At 35.3% G+C, this 21,431-nt stretch overlaps 2 protein-coding genes across 2 annotated transcripts in view; one reads left to right on the forward strand and one right to left on the reverse strand.

Annotated features, from left to right (window-relative positions):
• kto (mediator complex subunit kohtalo) overlaps nucleotides 1–11,892 on the reverse strand; it is a 14,353-nt gene extending 2,461 nt beyond the window's left edge. The window contains exons 1-16 of the mRNA XM_011506258.1: nucleotides 11,194–11,892; nucleotides 10,177–10,521; nucleotides 9,333–9,763; nucleotides 8,970–9,216; nucleotides 7,278–7,886; nucleotides 6,417–6,862; nucleotides 5,850–6,270; nucleotides 5,090–5,435; nucleotides 4,707–4,954; nucleotides 3,706–4,161; nucleotides 2,983–3,216; nucleotides 2,395–2,865; nucleotides 1,633–2,159; nucleotides 1,064–1,468; nucleotides 441–534; nucleotides 13–249 (exon numbers count right to left, since the gene is read on the reverse strand). Of these exons, the coding sequence (XP_011504560.1) occupies nucleotides 13–249; nucleotides 441–534; nucleotides 1,064–1,468; nucleotides 1,633–2,159; nucleotides 2,395–2,865; nucleotides 2,983–3,216; nucleotides 3,706–4,161; nucleotides 4,707–4,954; nucleotides 5,090–5,435; nucleotides 5,850–6,270; nucleotides 6,417–6,862; nucleotides 7,278–7,886; nucleotides 8,970–9,216; nucleotides 9,333–9,763; nucleotides 10,177–10,521; nucleotides 11,194–11,737 (6,061 nt within the window). The 5' untranslated portion in view covers nucleotides 11,738–11,892. The remainder of the gene's footprint in view (nucleotides 1–12; nucleotides 250–440; nucleotides 535–1,063; nucleotides 1,469–1,632; nucleotides 2,160–2,394; nucleotides 2,866–2,982; nucleotides 3,217–3,705; nucleotides 4,162–4,706; nucleotides 4,955–5,089; nucleotides 5,436–5,849; nucleotides 6,271–6,416; nucleotides 6,863–7,277; nucleotides 7,887–8,969; nucleotides 9,217–9,332; nucleotides 9,764–10,176; nucleotides 10,522–11,193) is intronic.
• Nucleotides 11,893–14,585: 2,693 nt separating this feature from the next.
• Nucleotides 14,586–21,393, forward strand: LOC105367517 (ribosome biogenesis protein BMS1 homolog). The gene is made up of 5 exons (XM_011506260.1): nucleotides 14,586–14,841; nucleotides 15,302–16,165; nucleotides 16,253–17,784; nucleotides 19,039–19,569; nucleotides 20,414–21,393. The coding sequence occupies exons 2-5, from the start codon at nucleotides 15,309–15,311 to the stop codon at nucleotides 21,355–21,357; spliced, it is 3,864 nt and encodes a 1,287-aa protein (XP_011504562.1). The 5' UTR covers nucleotides 14,586–14,841; nucleotides 15,302–15,308; the 3' UTR covers nucleotides 21,358–21,393.
• The last annotated feature ends 38 nt before the right edge of the window (nucleotides 21,394–21,431 follow it).

Genomic DNA, 21,431 nt, shown 5'->3' on the forward strand with positions numbered 1-21,431 from the left:
TTTTTTGCTGACCCGCCTGCTGCTGCTGCTGCTGCTGTGCACCAATGAACTGGTTCGATGGTAATCGTAGCCTCAGCATGTTAGTTAGGGCCTGCTTGGACTGGGACTGGTTGAGGGCGGGCCCCGGTCTATCATAACGCGGACCCGCGATTTGCGTCGGCGCCATCTGGTTACCGTACGGTCCGTACTGCTGTGGTGGAGTTGGATGCGGGGCCTGTTGATTCGGGTACCATTGCTGCTGTTGTTGGGCTTGTTGTTGCTGAGCCTTTGTTGTTGTTGTTGTTGTTGCTGGTGCAGTTTCTGATGCAGTAACTGCTCCTGTTGTTGCTGCTGCAGTTGCTGTTGCAGTTGCAGTTGCTGTTGCTGCTGCTGCTGCTGCTGCTTGACTTGCTGCTGCTGAACCTGCTGTTGTTGCTGGGCTTGCTGCTGCTGAGCCTGTTGCTGTTGATTGGGGAACATACCTGGCTGCTGAGATACTTGGGCCTGCTGAGCATTGTAAACCATTTGCTGCATTTGGTTTGGTCCTTGAGGCTGCTGAAAATACGGGGACGAATGTCAAATAATTTCGAATAATATTGAAGCAATTCAAAGCTTAAATAATAATAATGTTGAAAAGAAGTAGAATTTGTTTACAAAATCTTATTAAATTTCTTGAGAATTGTGGGGTGGGTGGGGGGGGGGGGCAGAATAAAAGAGATTAATTATATAAACGTTTACATCATTTATAAAAATACTATTTGTACGATGATGCTGATAATTTTATTTCATATAGGCTCGAAACAATTTTCATCTGTAATAGTTATCCTTGGTTCAGTTAGCATATTTACTTAAGAAAACTGCATTAAAATCAGAGGAAAAAATATCATCGAATTTTCATCGATTATTTATCTTATTTAGTATTAATTTTGAAAAATATGGGCACAATTAGAATGTTCAATTTAATTAATCCTACGTATGTCTGTACTAATACACATATTATTAAATTCACAATCGATTGTATGAGGAGTTGGAATGTTTCGATTTAGCAGGCAGAAAATGCTCGTAAGTGAAAAATCCAACCAACCGGTATCTGTTGTGGCTGCATTGGATTCGTTGGAGTTGCCGGTCCCTTGTTCCTTCGGTGGCGTTTCGTTTTCAAAGCTTTACCCTTACCGGCCCCAGCTATCGTTACCATCATTCGCCCTGGCGAGTCGATGCTCATCGGCGTATCAGCTTTACCCGTTTCTAATTCCTTCTTATCGGGCTCGAGGTCTTCAGGTGGGAGTGGGGGTGGCTCCAGATAATGCGACGCAGGCCTGATTTGGCTATGAGTGTGATAGCGTAGCAGCTTGTGAGCGTTCTGATATGTCAGTGGTTTGCGTTCGAGACGTACAGCACGAAACCAGGCCCAGGAGAGGGGAGCTGGATTCTTGTGGCCCTCGAGAAGCTCCCAGGCCGAGACGCGCTGCGCATTATAAACTTGTAAGCCCTAGAAATAAATAATCACGATTAATCATGGTTTAAGTATTAAAATTAATAGTTTTGTTTGTTTGTTTCTTTCTTTTTTTCGACTTCCTTCAAGTTTATTTAGTATGATCGTCGACAGATTTATATGAACGTGAGTTCATATTGTGACGACTTGTGATTACGTACTTGCTTTTTATCAATACTGTTGAAACCGGCAATCTTATTGCCTTTGGTATCGGTGATGCAGCCAACTTGCTCGCATGTAATGACTTCCATGGTAACTTTGGGCAAAGGCAATAATTGCCTTACAAACTGTATGCTCTGGCTGTTTCTATCTCCCAGCTCCTTCTTCAATTTTTTCATAAGATTTTGATAGTACTTTTTATTCTCGTCCTTTTCGCTTTGCGAATCGGAAACTAGCGTGGAATGTATGAGAGTCGCAAGCATATCGATCACAGTCGTGAACAGTTCCGCGTTGTTATTAAGGTCGATCACGCCGTAGCTCACGAGCTGCACGAGCAACATCGCCCAATCATTTGTAACGGTGATATTTCGTTGTATTGTATCGAAGACACCGCCAACAAGACTGAATCGCAGCTGAAGAGCATCTTGGAGGATTTCTCGAGCCTTGGGATCATCGCTGCCGATACTTTTTTCATCCTTACTTGTCGTGCAAAATTGTGATAGTTGAGAATGCAACGATGTCAGTAGACCTGCAAGGAAAAATTTTTTTTCGCCTTTAATTCAAATATTCGCATCCTTAACAATACAATATTATAATTTACATTGCATAGGATAATTAATATATTAATTCATTTCATTTTTAATGACATAACGTATAATCAAAATACAACTGAATAAGAATAATAAGAGAGGAATAAGTTCCGAATAAAAAAAAAAAAAAAAAATAATAATAATAATAGAGAAAAAAATGAGCAAGTAACATACCTTCTCTCTGATCGTCTTGCCCTTTTAAACACGTCAATACTAGGGACAAGAAGGGCTGGTGATTAAACATCGAAGGTGACTTGATTCTTCTGTCTCTTCCCGCTGCCTTTGACCAATTACCCGATTCTAGCACTTGACCAGCAACCTTAAGTACTCTACCTTGCACTGCGCTAGGCAGCTTTGATACTAAAGGTGCCACCAACCAGATGGAATCCGAACGTTTTTCAGGCTTGCCGGATACATTGTTCAGCTGGAAGACGTCGATCGCTGCCTTCGCTACGGTGTCTAGCCACTGTGACAGATCACTGGATGCCGATGGAAACTGCTTATACATTAGCTGAAGATCCAACCAGGACATACGTAAGCTCCACTGTTCAAGGTTCTCCAGGATATTCGTGATGTGAGTTTTCTGTTCTAAAAATGCATCAGCAGGCGTATCTGGATAGCAGATCATATGCAGCAATCTTTGAGCCTGAAGCAGCGATTAATTTATTCAATCAAGCAATTTCAATAGCCCGCTTTTATTTTTAATTGCATATTAATTTGAATTAAAAAAAAAAAAAAAAAGTCAAATTTCTCCTTAAATACCCTGACGTGGGGTAAGCATATTATCAAGAAGCATATCTTCTTGACAAAGCTCTTCAGGATTTTGTAAACATCTTTCCAAAACCCATTCTTGACTACAAATTTGTCGAAGAACATGCTGAGCGAAATCCGACAATCCTTTAACACTCTCCGTTATCATTCCTACACTACTACTTGACGATGACATCGCCAGATCTAAACCCAGATCGTCAGCACCACCAAGAATATCACTCGTACCTACATTGACAATAAAAATAACAAAATGTACAAAAAAAATTATGTACGTTTGTTTAATACGTAGAGAATTGTGTTGAATATTATAACAAACAAAATTATTTAAAAAAGAAGAAAAGCTTATGACTACAGGCGAAATGCAGAATTGAAAATATAAATTAGTAGTTCGTCGTAAGGTTTTTTTAATTTTCTCAAATATATTAATTTTCAAGTATGCGTATTTCGATTTAATAATTTTTCTATTTAAAACTCTATGAATTTATTCTGCATGAATTTACAATAACTAACAACCAGCACACTTTATTAATCTATCAATGCAAATAAATGACTAATTTCGTGTCTATAACGATACATTTCGTTACTTTTCATGTCTCCTCTTTGTCTCTTCTTTTTAGGGAAAAACAAAAAACAACAAAATTTAAACAAACAAAACTTGCCGTTTACAAGTCAAATAAATGTTTAATTATTATGTCTATTGCAAAAGATGCTCACCTAAAATATGACTAATAGAGAGTTCACCAGGGCCAGAGCCCCCAACACTTCCTGGACCACCTTTGCCTGAGTGTGACATTAACGTGTCCGGTTTCTTTTGCTGCTGTTTCCCTGCCGTCGCATCACCCACCACTAGAATAGCTTTTAGTACCGCTATAAGCGGGCCGACGCTTATGTTATTGTGGGCAGCAGCTAAAAGGTGCCGGTCGCAACTCAGCTTAATACTATAGCTGCGCTGATTGCCACTGGGGAGCGGATGCGGCGAGGTACCGACGGAGTAGAGGGCCGGCTGCGGACACTCGACTGTCTTGAAAAGCCGGAGAAGGAGGTGACACGTAAGCCGGGCGCCGGCCTCGGCCTCGTTGTCTGCGTCTCCGCGGCCCTCGTTGCAAGCTTTCACAAGCGACGGCAAAGCTATATGGCGCACAAAGTCCTCCAGGGAGAAACAGTGCCTCGCTGTATCAGAAATGATTTTTCTGTTCAAATATTTTTCTTGCAACTTCATTTTTTGCGTATCGCTATAAGGGAACGCGCAACTTTTAGAAAACGTAATATGATAGCCAATACTCGTGGCTACAGTACAAAAGAAAAATGGGCTACATTTTTTAAAGCTTCGTTTCGATCAGAAAGCACGCGAGTTTTTTTCTTCTTCTTCTTTTCCTTTAATTTACAATATCAAAAAGTGTATAAAGATTTGAAGATATTTACAAGAACTGATATTTAAGAATCTTTAGAGATATACGAGGGCGATACTTGATCAAGACTGTTGCTTTGTATTATCTAACTGTTTAAGTTATTTATTGTTCAAATATAACACCATTAATATTTTATAATTTGAGCAATCGTTGATGATTTAGCCTTTTGTCCCTCAAATTTCTATTTAATAATCGAAAGTACTTAGCGCGTATACGTAAATCGATCACATGCATAATATTAAAATATTATTAATTGTTATAATAAACAATTGATAGGGACATAAGACAAGTATTAATATGGTTTACCAATAAGAATAGATGTGAAGACAGCTAATGAATTGTGAATACTCAAATCCTGAACATCCACTTGATTTTGTACATCGATATAATTAGCCGAACTATTCGAGGAGCAACAGAGAGCACTTAGAACGCCCAGCCACTCCGTATTTAATGCGTTGCAGCAAGCAGTAAGTTCTGCACATGTGATCGCGATATCGTTGAGTTTATCATTGTCGGTTTCACTGCATACAGCAACAATAGCATTACATACGAAGCTGTAATAAAAAAAATGAGGATGAAAGTTAGTTTTTTTTTTATCGATTAATTATTTCCATTGTAGTATTCAGCCGAGCACACGTGGATCTATATGAGAAATTGAGGGAATTGCATTGTATGGGATATTAGCCTACCTATAACGATTGGCCGGTGCCTCGTTGAGTTGGCGAGCCCATTGTGCCTCGATTTTACCACCTCGACGAGGGCTGTTCAACACATCTACCATAAACTGTGAATTATAGAGATGATTCGAGGGCGTGAGCGTGAGGGCCGTATAGTATGCCGCTCGTATTTTTGGATTCGCATTGTTGAAACCCTCCGAACTATGAGGTTTAGTCTTTAGCAAGGAGCAGTTCGAGTAAAGATCGTAAAGATGTGCGAGAACACAGCGCTCCGCGGAGCTGCAATCGCTTGGATTCGAAACGTGCGCCACCATTTTACAGAGCAGACTGAAAACCACTGTCGTTTGCTCCGGCGAAACTTGAAACAAAATGAGTAAATGAGATTGGGAAGGTATTATCAAATAAAATCAATATTCCATAAAACGTACGTTTACATTTGTTTTACATTATTTCAATTGTCAAGTTTACGCGCAACCGATTATATATGTGGATTATATCAAATTTGATAATAATCTCTTTAAAAATATATTTTGCGAATTGATTTTTACAAATTATCATGTATATGAATAATCATGCGTGCAGAATCATGAAAATACTATTGTTCGTAAACTCTCGTTTGATTCAGGCTTGTATTCATAATTCACAGCCTCTTAATGGATTATCATCAGCTCTTTTGCACTTTAAATTACATGTAACTTGTTTGAATAGTATGCAATATACACGAACTTATGATTATTTTGAAAAAAAAAAAAAAAAATTGTTATAAGCTTACGTAGTAAGCAGCAGTGATATCTCCTGAGTACCCCGACGATATACAGACTGAGATTCGTCGTATAACTTCGAATAAGCGTGCTTTTTCTGACATCCAACTGTACTTCAACGTCCGGCAGCTCCTTCAATATCTGTATACATATCTCGATCAGTCCGTAGATATTGAGAGCGAGTTCCATGAGGTCGAAGAGAAAGGCAACGTGCTCCTGCACCGGCAAATACGACGAACCAGTGACGAAAGTGTTGAGCATATCGACAACTTGAGTGGCGCACTGCCACGTTACTACATGTTGATCGAAATAGCTGAGATTTTGGAATTTCTGGGTGATAGCCTCGAAGTTAAATTCACTGCGTGAGTGCTTCTTCACTTTACCGCCCTCCGCCACATCGATGCTGAATTTTTTGCCGAAAAGCTTGCAAACCTGACGGAATGTGCACGTACGTTATTAGACGATAACTTTGACGAAAGTTTGTTTGCTTGTTAAATTCATTCTTTCCTTCTATTTTTGCTTTGCTTTTTCGTATATTACATTTGCTTAAGGCTATTAAAAACGAAGATAAAGCCTACCTCCTTGGTCATTTTTTTAACGACGTGTCTGGCTTCGTCCCTGACTCGACCCACTCCGTACAGAAGTACGTGGCGCTGATTGCAGTCGTGCTGGCTACAGGTTTCGTCCTGGGGTAACGGGAAGTGTGTCGTGTACAATAAATGTCTGCTGGGGCTGGTAGGCGGCTTGGTCGAGTCAAGGACCGGATCATGGTGTCCGTGGCCTGCAAGGGCGTCGCTCTCCTTCGGGCTGTCCGGTGCATCCATGCTGTTCTGCTGAACGTCTTTGATGTCCTGGAGTATCTTGTCTAGATCGTCGTCAATCTTGCTGTCGTCGTAATCATTTGTCGAGCGCATGTGGTCCTGAGGATCGAGCTTCGTCGGTTTGAGATCGATACCCGGGAACAAGCTGTCCTCGTCCATTGGCTCTCGATTACTCGGTGTGTTTGGCTTACTCGCTACCGGACCTGATGATACATAATAAATCTTTTTGTGTTCTCATGTTGCTTTATCATTTAGTTAGACGTCGAGCCACGCAATTTGCAATCGAATGCTTAGATACATCCAACGATCTTTTCTTCCAAGGCCACTCGCCGTATCATTACTCCCGACACCCAAAAGGGGAAGTAATTTAAATTAATTTAAATATATTTATTAAAAACGACAAAATTTCAATTAATTGATTAATCATGGTCGTTGGTTCTTAATAGCAAACTCCTTATAAATTACGAGGAAATAAATCAACGATTTAAAAGAATGTCGCGAGACTCTATATAGGGCAAACTCATACGAATTTGTAGACTAAGCGTATGTAATTTCGAGTCAACTTCGGTCATTTAGTCGAAAAGATCGATGATGAGTAAAATGAGACTGTTCACTCGCCTTGAATGAGGTCTCCCCGAGATATCAGCGTACACATGTAAGCATCGTGAGAGAAGACGTCGTGCCTGATGAGCTCCGAAAAGAGATGCACGAGATTCGTGAACTGGACCTTGGACTGCGCGGACCCGTTATCGAGGATAGGTGCATCGACGTCCAAAAACTTCATGAGTAGCGTCTGGAATATCGGTAAGGCCGGCGGACCGTTTCCATTGCTGCATACGCTATCCTTGTCATCGCTATCGTTGCTCTCTCCGGACGCTTCGCTCTGGCGCTTTTCCAAAAGCTTGGCCACGGCCATGGCGCGATGCTCGCCCCATCGCTCGGCACTTACCGCCCATTCGCAAAGAATCTCGACGATCGGCGCATCCTGCTGAGGATTGTACTCGCCCTTCGTACTGTTGGCCTCGCGCTCACCACCAGGCCCGGACGACGAGGACGTGACCGACGCAGGGAGGGTGACTCCGGCCACAGCGGCTCCCCCACCATCCTTACCCGGACTCGTGAAGATCTTTGCATAGAGGGTGTCCAGGGAGTTGCCCGAGTCCATGCGATCGAAACTATGCCGGTCAAGGGCATCGAGAGCCGCCAGAACTTTGGTCGTCGTCATACCTGTCATATCAATCCATCGAATTAGGTATTGATGTATCGCGGACCAAGAGGAAATATAATTGAATCTACTCGGTTGAAAATTTTAATGACTTTATTAACATACGAGGCTAACGAATCAATCGATCAATAAGTAATCGAATTTATACGCCATTTACTGGGTGGTAATTTATAAACTCTGGTTACTTTATGATTCATTTTTATAATAGTTTGTAATAATCGATACTGTCTTTTCACGACAGGTGTCTTAAGTTAATCAATCTAAATTATGAATAGAAAGAAGAACAAAAATTATATTTGAATAATAAATTACTATTTGAAAATTCAAAATTTTATAAATGTGTAAAATATTTGTACATGTTATGTAGATTGTATGGTATTTTTTCACAGCTGTCTCAAGATAGATTTATGAAACATAATATTCAATTTCATAAATTACTGCGTAATGAATAATTCAATCGTACGACTATACCTCATGAAATTTAGTCACTTTATTGCAAATACTTTAATTAAAATTTAAAGTACATTATTTATATCTGTGTACGATCAACCATTCTCAAAACAAAATTACTAAAATCGAAGAATAAAAATAGCGTATAATGATTTGTCGATAAATAAATTAAATGAAAAATATACTCTGATTTTAATAATTAAATAAAATTTACATATTTTATTTTATCGAACGTGAATAGATGGTATTGGCACCAAGATACAAAATGTATAAAGAAGTAAAATAAAATGAAAAGAAATAATGTAAAGTAAAGTAAAATAAAATAAAATAATTTAAATTATTTCGGATATCTTTAAACGGAAGAAAAAAATATTAGTATTCATGAAATTATATTTTAGAATAAGACTTAAGAAGTAGTTGTTAAAAAAGAAAAAAAGAAAATAGAAAACCTTATTTATTTTGTTTCATTGTAATTGTGAAAGAGTTAAAATAGGTAAAATAATAAATGAAATGGTAATTTAGTAAAGCAAATATTTGCCCATAGAGAGAGAGAGAGAGAGAGAGAGAGAGAGAGAGAGAGAGAGAGAGAGAAACAATAATTAAAGACTTTATGTTTTAAAAGAGAGGAAGCTTACCAGCACTACTTTGTTGCCATTTGTCGCAAGACCAACGGCTTTCCGCAGCTTGTGAGCGTGAGCGAATGTTTTCCTGGGCGACCTTGAGTTGTCGCCGCGTCGGTCCAGCAGCACTCGCTGGAGGACTGGGAAGTACAGCTGGCGGACATGGCAAGTGATCTAATGGTGAGCCGTTTAACACCGAAATTGATTTACCCTCTCCAACGTTATTCCAAACCAAAGCCGTAGGACACTCTAATGTTATGACCTGCAAATAAATGCGAACGATCAGTTATTTCTCGCTCTTCAAAATTCTCATATCCGTTATAATCCGAGCTATCGAGGACGATTTTAACCAAAATCTATCCATGCGAGGCTGCTTACTTGAATTATTGTGGAGAGTCCATAAAGAACGTCCCTGTGATGAGGACAATTTAAGTAGTCGTTGAAAACTGCGTTTAATTGATTGACAACGGGTGCCGCTTGAGGCGGGTGAAGTCCATCCTTGTTCCCATTCATTTCGTTTTTTACAGCAGCAGCGACTGCAGCAATTGCCATGACGGACGGACTTTGTGGGCTACACGTGGTATCCACGTTATTACACATGTGCGCGATTTTTTTACAACACAGATAAGCCAATCTCCTAGCCAAGAGCTCCGACTGAACGAATTCTTCCAAATATTGTAATGCTAACGGCAACAAGAGCTTCAAAACTCCATCATCCGATGGTGCAGATCTTAATTTGTCCAAGAGTTCCAGTATCCATTGTAGAAGCTCTTGTCTGTCTAGGAGACCCTCTTCAAACATATACTTGGCTGATTTGATGAAAAAAATACGAGCATATATAGAAGCTGTACATGTGCGTTACTATCGGTTTAGTTATTAGATTTCATAATCCATTCGTAATCTCTTTAATAAATGTAAAACAACATTCAAAAACATTATAATGATTTTTAAGTAACAATGGTATTTTAGCATTGTGAAATAATAATTAAAAAACTTGTCTTCTCAATCTTTCTCGATGCTTAATTAGGAGCTTCAATTTTTCTCCACTTCCAATAAAATAATTTCAAATAAAAGTAGAGATTATAAAATTCTATTGCAGTATCGATACACGGATAAATGTTATGTTTTAAAGAGAAAATATTTTGAAATTTTTAAATATAAATGTCTTATACAAATAATATGATTGTATTTTAATAAAATGTATTTTTTTTTAATAATTTACCTAATTGTATACAATAGTGCCATTGTTTCAGGACTAATTTATGATCCTCGTTCATAATGGTGGTAGGTGCACACTGAATATTAGAGGTCGAGTTCGAATTAGGTGTAGAAGGCTGAGCATTGACAACACCGTTCGTCGTAATAGATTGGCTACTTAAATTGGTACCGTTTGCCGTTATGCTGTTTGTAGTGCTTGTAGACGAAGAATTTGTAATGCCATTGGTTGCAATATTACTACTGCTATTAATTGTGTTTGAATTGCTCGAAGTGTGTCCACCCAAATGATAATACTCTTGAAGTTTGGAAAGCTGATCTTTGAGAAATTTGATTAACGTTCCAGTCCATTCTGTAAATAGTCAGTAAAATTTAGTCAGTATTTTGCAGAATAATTATCTGTTAATTTAATTTACTATGAAATTTTAGAGAAAAGTATAATTAATGTTGTTAATCTATACTTAACACGAGTTCAATGCATTCAAGTATTTTATATTTATTTTCTAGGAATCCTTGTTTCTTAAAAAATAATTTATTTTTAAACAAGTAATGAATAAAGGGATGTAAAAATTAGTAAAATTGTGGTACCGTACATAAACATCATAACAGGATTAAAGAAGAATTATGTACTAGAATTAATTTCTCAACAAAATTTGCAATGAATTAAACGAGAATAAAACGATACTTTTAATTATAAGCAGAAGATAACAATATTATACAATGTATTAAATTATAAAACTAATCATAGAAGTGTTTAATTTAATTTTTCTTAAATGATTGTTATCTTAAATGTTCGATAAGAATATTAGATGAATTATTGATTCCTAATATTACTTGTAATATTGTACCCCTGATGTTATAAAAAGTTTAGTGACAATATATACAAACGCATTCCGATAATTCTGGCAATATTAGAAAAACTCTTCATTTTTAATTACTTTAAAAAAAAAATATTTACAAATATTTAAGTACAGATTTTTTTTTGTTTAAGTACTATTCCCAATCAAAATTAGTTCGTTCATACCTGTAGTTGGATCTGGCAATTGTCGTTTCTTTATTTTAGCTTCTGAAACTGCTACTGTATAAGCAGAACTAAGTTTAATGAACCAAGCAGCTCTTAACATTGGCACTTGATACTCGCACAACATTGTAAATATTTCTTCTTTTTTATTAAAATTTGGTGCTTTTTTAGCTAACGATACAAGAGGCTTACAGCCAGATAAATCTTTAAACCAAGCCTCGATACCATTTTTAGTCCTAGCAGTTACCGGCCAAAAATTATCCTTAGGATTGATTTGCTGTCTTTTTCTCCCCGTATCTGGCATTGTTGCTAACTCTTCTTTTTTAGCTAATATAGCATTGAAATAAGCTCCAACCTTAGCAGCAGTAACATTACAATTTCTAGCAGTGCCATGTTCATCCGACAGCTGCAACGAAGTAGTAAATCCGTGTTTAACATTACTAGGAGTTAGTTCATCCTCTTTCTGCTTTGGTTCTTGAGGATAAACGTCGGGTGGTCCTAATCTAGGCCTTTTTAATGGCCGCTTTTCGTACAATATTCCCATCATATTATGAATTGAAACAATATATAATAATTAAATTAAAGTATCACCAGAGTCAACTTCATGACCCTTCAAACCAGCGTATAAGTGATGCTGTTATATCACCTAACAGCAACATTTTTATTCCATTGCACATTTATCATATCGAATAGATCTGACTGAAAGCTATTATTTACTAATAAAAATTATTGAACAATATCCTGGACATATAATCTGTAAAGAAAAATTTATATAAATAAGATTATTATTCAACCAAAGACGATACAATACTTAATTTAATGTATATTTATAAAAGAAACGTATTCTTAAGAAGCAAAATTATATTTATATTGAATAACTGATAGATTTTACATATTTAATTTTGAATGCAACCATATACTTCAGTGTTGTTTCTAAAAAACTTTGTTTATTATTTACAACAACTCTTTGGGAGTCAGTTGGCAAAGTTAAATGAAAAACAATGAAAAATAAATTTAAATTACTATCTAAACGAGTCAACAAAAAAATCAACAAAACGAAACAAATTAAAATCTAAAAATCCTAATTATAATGGTACTAAAAAATAATTTATATATAAGGGATGGAGAATTATTTTTGTATTATTCTTAAACATTTAACAATTCGTATTCAGTATTAATCAAGAAGTCGGGCATTACTTTATAAAAAATACACTTTCTTCCTCAAAACGAACGTAATTCTTATAATGAAATGAATTGTCGCGCAAAGCCGCAATATCCAATGTATAATGTATAAAATTCACTGGATTCCCAATGGCATCGGATACTATGAGCAATTCACTCCGAAACAAATACTTCACAATCTAATTCGGACGACTAATGAAATTAATAAATGAAACGGCTGCACTTTTGACCAACCGATGCCTAACCTTGGTACGAACTAACTCGGTCGTCCTCGAGTCGCTCCCATCATCCTTTCGCGTCCCCTCGAGCGCGCGCGCATACGCAATAACACCAAGTGCTCCTCTTCGCAGGCGCCTCTTACTGCGAATTCCGCTTCGACTCTCGTCTATTCGCGAACGCTGGGGTTACGACGACGGCAACGGCGACGACGAGCTTAGCTTCTCGGAAAAGCGGCACGACGACGAGGAGAAGCTGCTCGTCACGTCGGCGGATCGACAACAACGTTCGCCCAACGCCATCGAAGACTCGGACGGAGTCTCGCAATGAGCCGAAACTGTCTTGCACTGCACGTACACAGGCGCGCGATGCACTTATACGTACATAATGGGAGGGCATGTGTGACCATAATGGCTAAGCCAGTCTGAGCTGGTGTAAGTGGGACAGTCAGTGAATGCGCGTTGAGTTTTCGAAGGTGCGAAGACCAATGGCAACGGTCCTTTGGCCGATCAGCTGATGATTCCGTTAAAGCGCCACATGCGATTGGCGGACCATCAGCGTTGTTGCCGGATTCTCTGACTTTTGCATCCTGCCATTAAGTGCATTTCTTTTTCCTTATAGCGCACGGGTAACAACTGCGTTTTTCCTCACTCGTTGTTTATCTATTTTAACGCTGCTCTTATATTGGATTATGCGTTGGCTGGTGCGATTATTTTAACTACTAATGTTTATAACGGGCGAATTCACGCGCGTTGTATGTATTATCGGTACGTTTGATTCGTAATCGATCCAAGCATCGATTCGAAGAAACGAATGATTCCAACGTATTTAAAGTTAAAATTAATTATTCATATCCATATACATATACATATACATATATATATATATATATATATATATACATATATGCATGAATATAAACGGCGCGCGTGCACGTACATGCCCGTATATATATATATATATATATATATATATATATATGTATATATGCATATGCGTTTGCGTGGATGTGCGTATTTGCACAAATATGCGGGAGTGCGTATTATTAAAAACATATTTGCATTCAATAAATGCACATCATTTATAAAAAATAAATATACAACGTCTCTATTCCTTTTAAAATATCTTGATTATCATCGGAATTTATTCGAGGTATAGAGTGCAAACCATTAGAATATATATATATCTTTTTTTTATTCATTCGTACTTATACTTAGAGCCTTTAGATAATTAAATACAGGATCGAATTAAAATTATTTGCGTTGATATTGATCATCGCAATACATCAACGACAATATAATATAATACTTTTTTATTATTATCGCACACAGAGCATAAATACCTTTCAAATAAAGCGAAATATGACAATGAATATAAATTTTGCCCTACCATTTAACATTTTAACATTCTCATTGAAATAACATAATATAATATTATACTTTTTATTATATTAACTCGATATTTAATGGTCAATAATATTCCGTATATTCTAAACCGAAGTATCGTAATTATAATTATTAATAACTTCATGATAATAAATAAATATTCACGATTTAAAATATGAATTATTTTCATAAAACTATGCCATTTTATTAAAAGCAAAAGAAATATTTCTTAAATCATAAAATAATTTTATATATCAACGATTAGATAATACTTAGATTAATACTTAGATTTTTTTTTTTTTTTTTAATTAACATAATAATTCGACAATGTAACGCGTCGTATGAAAATTGCAAATTTATTAAAAAAAAAAAAAAATAAATTTAGGGAATACCTTTTAATACAACACGAACAATCATTGTCGTTTTAAATCGGAATTACATTTACCGATACTCGTCATTTACCGATAGTAATTATTAAATGATTTTAAATCACTTGCCAATATTATCCTTACTACGATGTTAAATAGATATTAAAACATTTATGCGAGTAATTCCCTATAGTTGGCCAAACTCAACTATCACCATACTATCCTTTACATTTCCATAATATGATTATGGTAATAATATGATGATACAAGGGCATACGACCTTCTTTATAATTACCACTTGCTAGTATTTTAAACTCGACCATTTGTAATTACGCACATTTTAATTACCAACACCATAGCGCGTGTGTACGGTCCGCGAAACATAACCTTGCAAACACGTTGTAGCGCAGAGCCTCATGCAGAACGATCAAACTTGCCAAGATTTGAAGTATGTGAGCCGCAAATGCAATTGTCAAGAAATAAAGCACTAAATTAAGGGAGTTAGTATGATTTATTACATAAATAATAAAACATGATTGTGTATTTGTAATTTAAAGAAGCGCGAGTGCTAAATATGCATGTGTATATGCGGTGCTTTATTATTTTGTCATTTCCACGAATTTTATTCTATAATTATTACGATTTATCTGTTAAAGAATTAAGTGTCGATACCATTAGTTTTTCATTTATCAAGGTCCTAAACTGTTGTTAATATCAAATATAAATAATATTTCATGTTAATCGTTCTCCGCTGTATCATTCCATCAAATATTTGTTACACGAATAATAAATGTATATATAAATGCATATTTCTTGAGACAAAGTCCTTTTCAATTTTTATATTCATATATATGAATGTAACTGTATGTTATATTTTATAGAAATAGTTTTATAAATAATTGATTAATCGCGAATGCTTGTAAAGTAGAAAAGTATGATTTATACGATTTTAAATTGTAGATAAAAAATGTCGGCTCCAGAGGGGGATGGCATTTCTCATAAACAGCATAGAGAACGAAATGCTGGTCGTAAGGCAGACAAAAAGGAAATCAAGAAAAAGAAAAATTACAAACATGAAGATCCCAAGCAAAGAAATCCAAAGGCATTTACATTTAATTCTACGATAAAAGCAGAAAGAAGGTTTCGACGTAAGCAGGATATTGATACAAAAAAACATCATATACCTGTTGTTGATCGAACACCTGTAGAACCTCCACCGGTTTTAGTTGCTATCGTTGGTCCACCAAAAGTAGGAAAGTCTTTAGTCATTCAGTGCCTTATAAAACATTATACCAAGCATCCGTTAACCAATATTATTGGACCTGTTACATTAGTGTCAGGTAAACATAGAAGAATTACTTTTATAGAATGTAACAATGATATCAATAGTATGATAGATATTGCTAAAGTTGCTGATTTAGTCTTACTATTGATCGATGCCTCCTTTGGTTTTGAGATGGAAATTTTTGAATTTCTCAACATATGTCAAGTTCATGGTATGCCACGTATTATGGGCGTTTTAACACATTTGGACATGATAAAAAATGCTAAGCAAATGCGAAAAATTAAGAAATCTTTGAAGCATCGCTTTTGGACAGAAGTCTATTCGGGAGCAAAATTATTTTATCTATCTGGCTTATTACATAATCAATATTTACGCACGGAAATAAAAAATTTGGCAAGATTTATCTCAGTAATGAAGTTCAGACCTCTTACATGGAGATCGACTCATCCGTACTTACTAGTTGACAGGATAGAAGATATAACAGATCCCGAATTGATTAGGCAAAACTGCAAGATTGATAGGACGGTCTGTGTTTATGGGTAAGTAAATTTGTCAGAAATTTATAATTAAACTTTTAATGAGTAATATAAAGGATAAATATAAAATTTTTTCATGAATTTTCATAGATATGTACGTGGTGTGCCACTCAACAAAGAATCTTCTATTCATATTGCGGGTTGTGGTGATTTAAAAATCAAGGATATTAATTTCCTACCAGATCCGTGTCCGCTCCCAGAACAATTAAAAAAACGAGCTCTTGTAGAAAGAGAACGTTTGATATATGCGCCATTCTCTGGAGTTGGTGGAATTGTTTATGACAAAGATGCTGTTTATGTTGAACTCGGTGGGAGTCACTCACATACGAAAGATGATACAGGTTTATTAGGACACTTATTGCAAACTCAAGAGACTTTGGATCATAAATTGGAACACAGTGAACTACAATTCTTTAAGGATTCAGCACCTATAAAGTCTCAAGATGTTAAAGAAATATTTACAGAGGAAAAAATCGTTGATGAAAATAGAGTACGAAGGAAAGTAATTTTTAATGACACTCAAAGCTGTGACAATAAAAATCTAGATGATGACGACGACGACGATGATGATAGTAATGAAGAAAGTGATGATGAAGCAGATGTAGATTTTGATCAAAATAATTATAGTATCGAAGAACAGAAAAAGAGTGTTAATTCTATAAAAAATATTGATCAGGATTTTGATGATGAAGAAGACGAGGTAGAAGAGGATAAAGAAGAGGCAGGAGAGGATGAAGATGAGCAAGAAGAGACAGAAGAGGATGACAAAGAAGAGGCAGAAGAAGATGAGGAAGATGAGGCAGGGGAGAGTGAGGAAGAAAAGAAAGTACAAGGAAGAAATGAGGAGCCGGTAGAGTTTCAAGATAATATTGAACAAACAAGGAAAAGAAAAATTATTGATAAATCGAGTAGAAAAAAAGTTAAGCTAGATCCTTCTACCGATAGCAAAAGAGATATGCAACTTTATCACGAATTACACATTAATGAAGATAAACAAATAAAAGATAAAATTTCCGAAGTTCTAAATTTATTGAAAGACAAAAACTTGATAAAATCAAGAAATTCTAATAAAGAAAATACTAATGACACAACTCAGTATAATTCTGATGAAAGTTTTGATGAGCTAAGCGGGGATGAAAAAATGGATTTTGACTTAGCAGGTAAAGAAAATTATGAAAATAATAAGGAAGATAATGATAAGAATGGAGATGAAAGCGAAAATGAAAATGAAAAACTAGATGATGAAGAAAACAATATTCAAGATGTCAAATGGAAAAAAAATATAGCCGAAAGAGCAAGAGAATCGTTTTTAGATAGGCAGCAAACGAATGTCAATATCATGCGATTAGTATATGATGTTTTTGAAGAAAAAAAATTAAATCAAGAAACGGTAAAGAAAATGGAAGGGGAAGAAGATATTGGTGGGATATTTCGAATTATGGAAGCAAAAGAAAAGCAAAAATTTGAAGACTCTGAATTAAAAAACCAAGAAGAATCTATATTTTTTTCGAAGGAATATCCACGTAATTGGGTTGAACCTCAAAATAAAGCTCTTTTAGTAAATCAATTTGTTACTGGCAAATGGAAAGAATCCGAAGATGCCGAAGAATTATTAAAATTAGGTAAATTATATTTATTTACACTGTCATAATATGTACATTTAATATTATAAACTTTAAATAATCCAGTTTATTAACTAAAAATTGGATAATAATTAATTCATTTTCCTAATAAAGTTCTTTCTAGTTAATTTATAAAATGTGTATAGAAGATGCATTACAATAAAATCAATAGTCTTAAGTAGACAATCTAGGCAAATATACAAATTAATGTTACTAAACCAATATTTTGGCTAGACGATAAGAATTATAGTTAATTTTTTAAATAAAAATGATATGAAATATACCGAGATTATACATATGGAAATTAATATAATATACTCGACAATTAATGATAACCAAAAAAATTTTATTTATTCAAAAGTTAAGTCTATTGAACTTTTTTTATATCGATAGATTATAATAAATTTTTTAGCTCATACATTATGATTAAAAGTACAGTCAGTTTTTATGGTCCGTTGCTCTTGCTACTAAATCTAAATTAAATTTGGCAAACTCAATTATGAACTTTATGTATATAGTTTAAACGTATGAACTAATAAAATTTATATAAAATATATTTTCAACTTATCAAAAGATAGAAATATGTAATTGTAAAAGTTGCATAAATATTCAGCTATTGCTTGGAATGATTTCGAATTAATGGAAAAAGTATTAATAGGCTACGATAAAATTTACAAATAAAATTTCTCAAGAATTAATTACAAGTAAGAAGAAGGCTATAATGAATTACATTAATGCATGTGACTTTAATTAGAATAAACATATACTAGAACAGTCATGTACAAAAAAGCATTCGATAATATTAAAATAATGAAAAATTGAATTTATCAAATGGTCGCCTCGGGTATATTATAAGGAAAATGCATGTATCGCGTCGAGAAAAACTTAATCCTATAAATTTAATTTTTTAAATATCACCTCAATTTATAATCATTGATTATTGATTGAAATTCGAAAGAAAAGTCATTTAATGAATAATTGTGTTTTAAAATATGGAAATAGAGTGTAATTGAAATTTTAAATTAGCATATTGATAATTATAAATTTTACTTCTATAAACTCTCAACCGACAATAAAATTATTTGAACAAAAATGAAAAATGAAAAATGAAAAATTAATATAAAAATACGCACGCACTTGTACCTTTAAAAGTTTTATATATACAAATAATATTGCGGCACACGAAAATGATAAAATCTATAAAATTAAATCATTATAATGGCAAATAAATATTGTATTATTATTTTTAATTAGATAATATGAAGGACGACGATGAAGAGGTATATGGTGATTTTGAAGATCTGGAAACCGGTGAGAAACACGAGTCAGAAACGCCGAAAGAAATGGACGCCGATGAGATGGATGAGCGCAAAAAGCTCCTCGAAAAGAAAAAAAAGCTGAAAGAGCAATTTAATGCCGAGTACGACACAGGGGATAAAAGCTTTTACGAAGATCTTAAGCTCGAAGTCGAGCGGCAGGGAGAACTAAATAGAACAGAATTTGAGTCCCTTAATGATGATGTTCGTGTGACTTTGGAGGGTTTTCGTCCCGGAATGTATGTTAGACTGGAAATCGATACGGCTCCCTGCGAACTAGTGACTAATCACGATCCAAACTATCCGATGATCGTGGGAGGTTTGCTGCCCGCGGAGGAGAACATCGGATACGTGCAGACACGTATTAAAAAACACCGCTGGTATTCGAGAATCCTGAAGAGCAAGGATCCACTTATTCTATCCGTAGGCTGGAGAAGATTTCAGACACTCATTATTTTTTCAAAGCTGGGTAAGGATGTCGCTTCTATCTCATTGCCAATTTTTATAAAAAAAAAAAAAAAAAAAAAAAAAAAAAAGAAAAAAATTTTTTTTTTGGGGTGTGGGTTTTTTTTTCGAAATTGAATTAGTAAGAAAATTCGGGTACTCGCTGCTAAATTTAACGCGTTGACCGATCGAATAATATTTCATTAGTGCTGCGATTGCTTTCGAAATTGAATTAGTAAGAAAATTCGGGTACTCGCTGCTAAATTTAACGCGTTGACGCTTTAAAGTAGGATAAGACTCTTTGCCTCTTTGCACACGCAAGCGAGAAATGCAATGATAATTTAATATGTAAAATTTTAAATATCGATATAATTTTAAAATGCAGATTGGTCATTTACACCATTAACGAAAAAATAATTCATTATATAATGGATAAGTAATATAACGGAAAGAAAGTACCTTACATGTGATATACTTTTGTAGAACATTCATAATAGACGTGAAATTATTACGATTTTGCAAATATAAGATTCAAATAAAAGTCTTAATTAGCAATATTATTTATATTATAAGAAGCTGTTCGCAAAATTTGACGCAATAAAATCGTGTCGGATTGCTATTAGATATTTTAAAACGATATTGCAACATAACAAGATAATTTAAAGTCATTTAAATTGATAAAGCACTAAAAATCGAAAAATATAGATATAAATTTGCAATACTATAATGCAATAAATTGAAATGTGTAATAAGCATTTAAATAATTAACGGCATTAACTAGAGATTAGTTAGTTACTCATACAATATATGATTATAAAAATAATTGATTATTAATTGTTTGTCTGTTGTTCTAATGCGCGGCTAATTAGAGGACAATTTAAGAAATCGGATGCTCAAATACACACCGGAACATGTCGCATGCATGGCTCACTTCTGGGGTCCAATCACACCCCAGGGTACGGGCATCCTTGCCGTTCAGAACGTCTCGATGATCGACTCCGGCTTCAGAATATCTGCCACTGGAACCATCATTGAACTGGATAAGAGTTGTAATGTAGTGAAGAAACTGAAGCTCGTCGGCTATCCCCATAAAATTTATAAGAAGACAGCCTTCATCAAGGAGATGTTCAACTCGACCTTGGAGGTTGCCAAGTTCGAAGGTGCAAAAATCAAGACGGTATCGGGAATACGTGGACAGATAAAGAAAGCCTCGTCGAAGCCCGAGGGCAGTTTCCGAGCAACTTTCGAAGACAAAATACGGCTAAGTGATATTGTGTTCTGTCGCACCTGGTATCGCATAGACTTGCCGAAATTTTATAATCCAGTGACATCGTTGCTTCTACCCGTGGGTCATAAGAACGAATGGATGGGCATGAGAACAACCGGTCAATTAAAACATGACCTTAACATCAAAGTCACCCCGAATCCTGACAACCTTTATACAGATGTTAAGCGGCAGCCAAAGATTTTCAGACCTCTAACCATTCCGAAGAAATTGCAGAGAGAGCTTCCGTACATAAATAAGCCGAAGATTCAGAAGGGCAAACGAAAATCCGAAGCCGATAACGATAAGATTGCCGTGGTGAGAGAGCCAAGGGAGCAAAATATTGCGAGACTTATGACGATGATAAGGACGCATTATGCATATAAACAAAGTAAATTGAAGGATGCGACACATAAGAGAATCGTCGCTTATCAGAAGAAGAAGAACGAGGAAGAGGCAAAGAAACTCGGCAGGCAGAAAGAGATGAAGAAACAAATATTCCGACAACTTAGCAAGATGGATGCTAAGAATAAAAAGAAGGGCCTATAGATTAAATGTATTGAACATTGTCTATAGCTTTTATATTATTAATTTTTGTAATTAAACTACATTATTTACAATGT

The sequence above is a fragment of the Ceratosolen solmsi genome, unplaced genomic scaffold (assembly GCF_000503995.2).
Source record: "Ceratosolen solmsi marchali unplaced genomic scaffold, CerSol_1.0 scaffold7, whole genome shotgun sequence".
Classification (NCBI taxonomy): Eukaryota; Metazoa; Arthropoda; class Insecta; order Hymenoptera; family Agaonidae; genus Ceratosolen; species Ceratosolen solmsi.

Excerpts from the sequence above, each read along its gene's own strand:
- LOC105367517 (XM_011506260.1), top strand. The coding sequence starts at position 15,309 with ATGTCGGCTCCAGAGGGGGATGGCATTTCTCATAAACAGCATAGAGAA. Across the intron at positions 17,785-19,038 it reads CGAAGAATTATTAAAATTAG|ATAATATGAAGGACGACGAT; the intron begins GTAAATTATATT and ends ATTTTTAATTAG. Across the intron at positions 19,570-20,413 it reads CATTATTTTTTCAAAGCTGG|AGGACAATTTAAGAAATCGG; the intron begins GTAAGGATGTCG and ends GCGGCTAATTAG.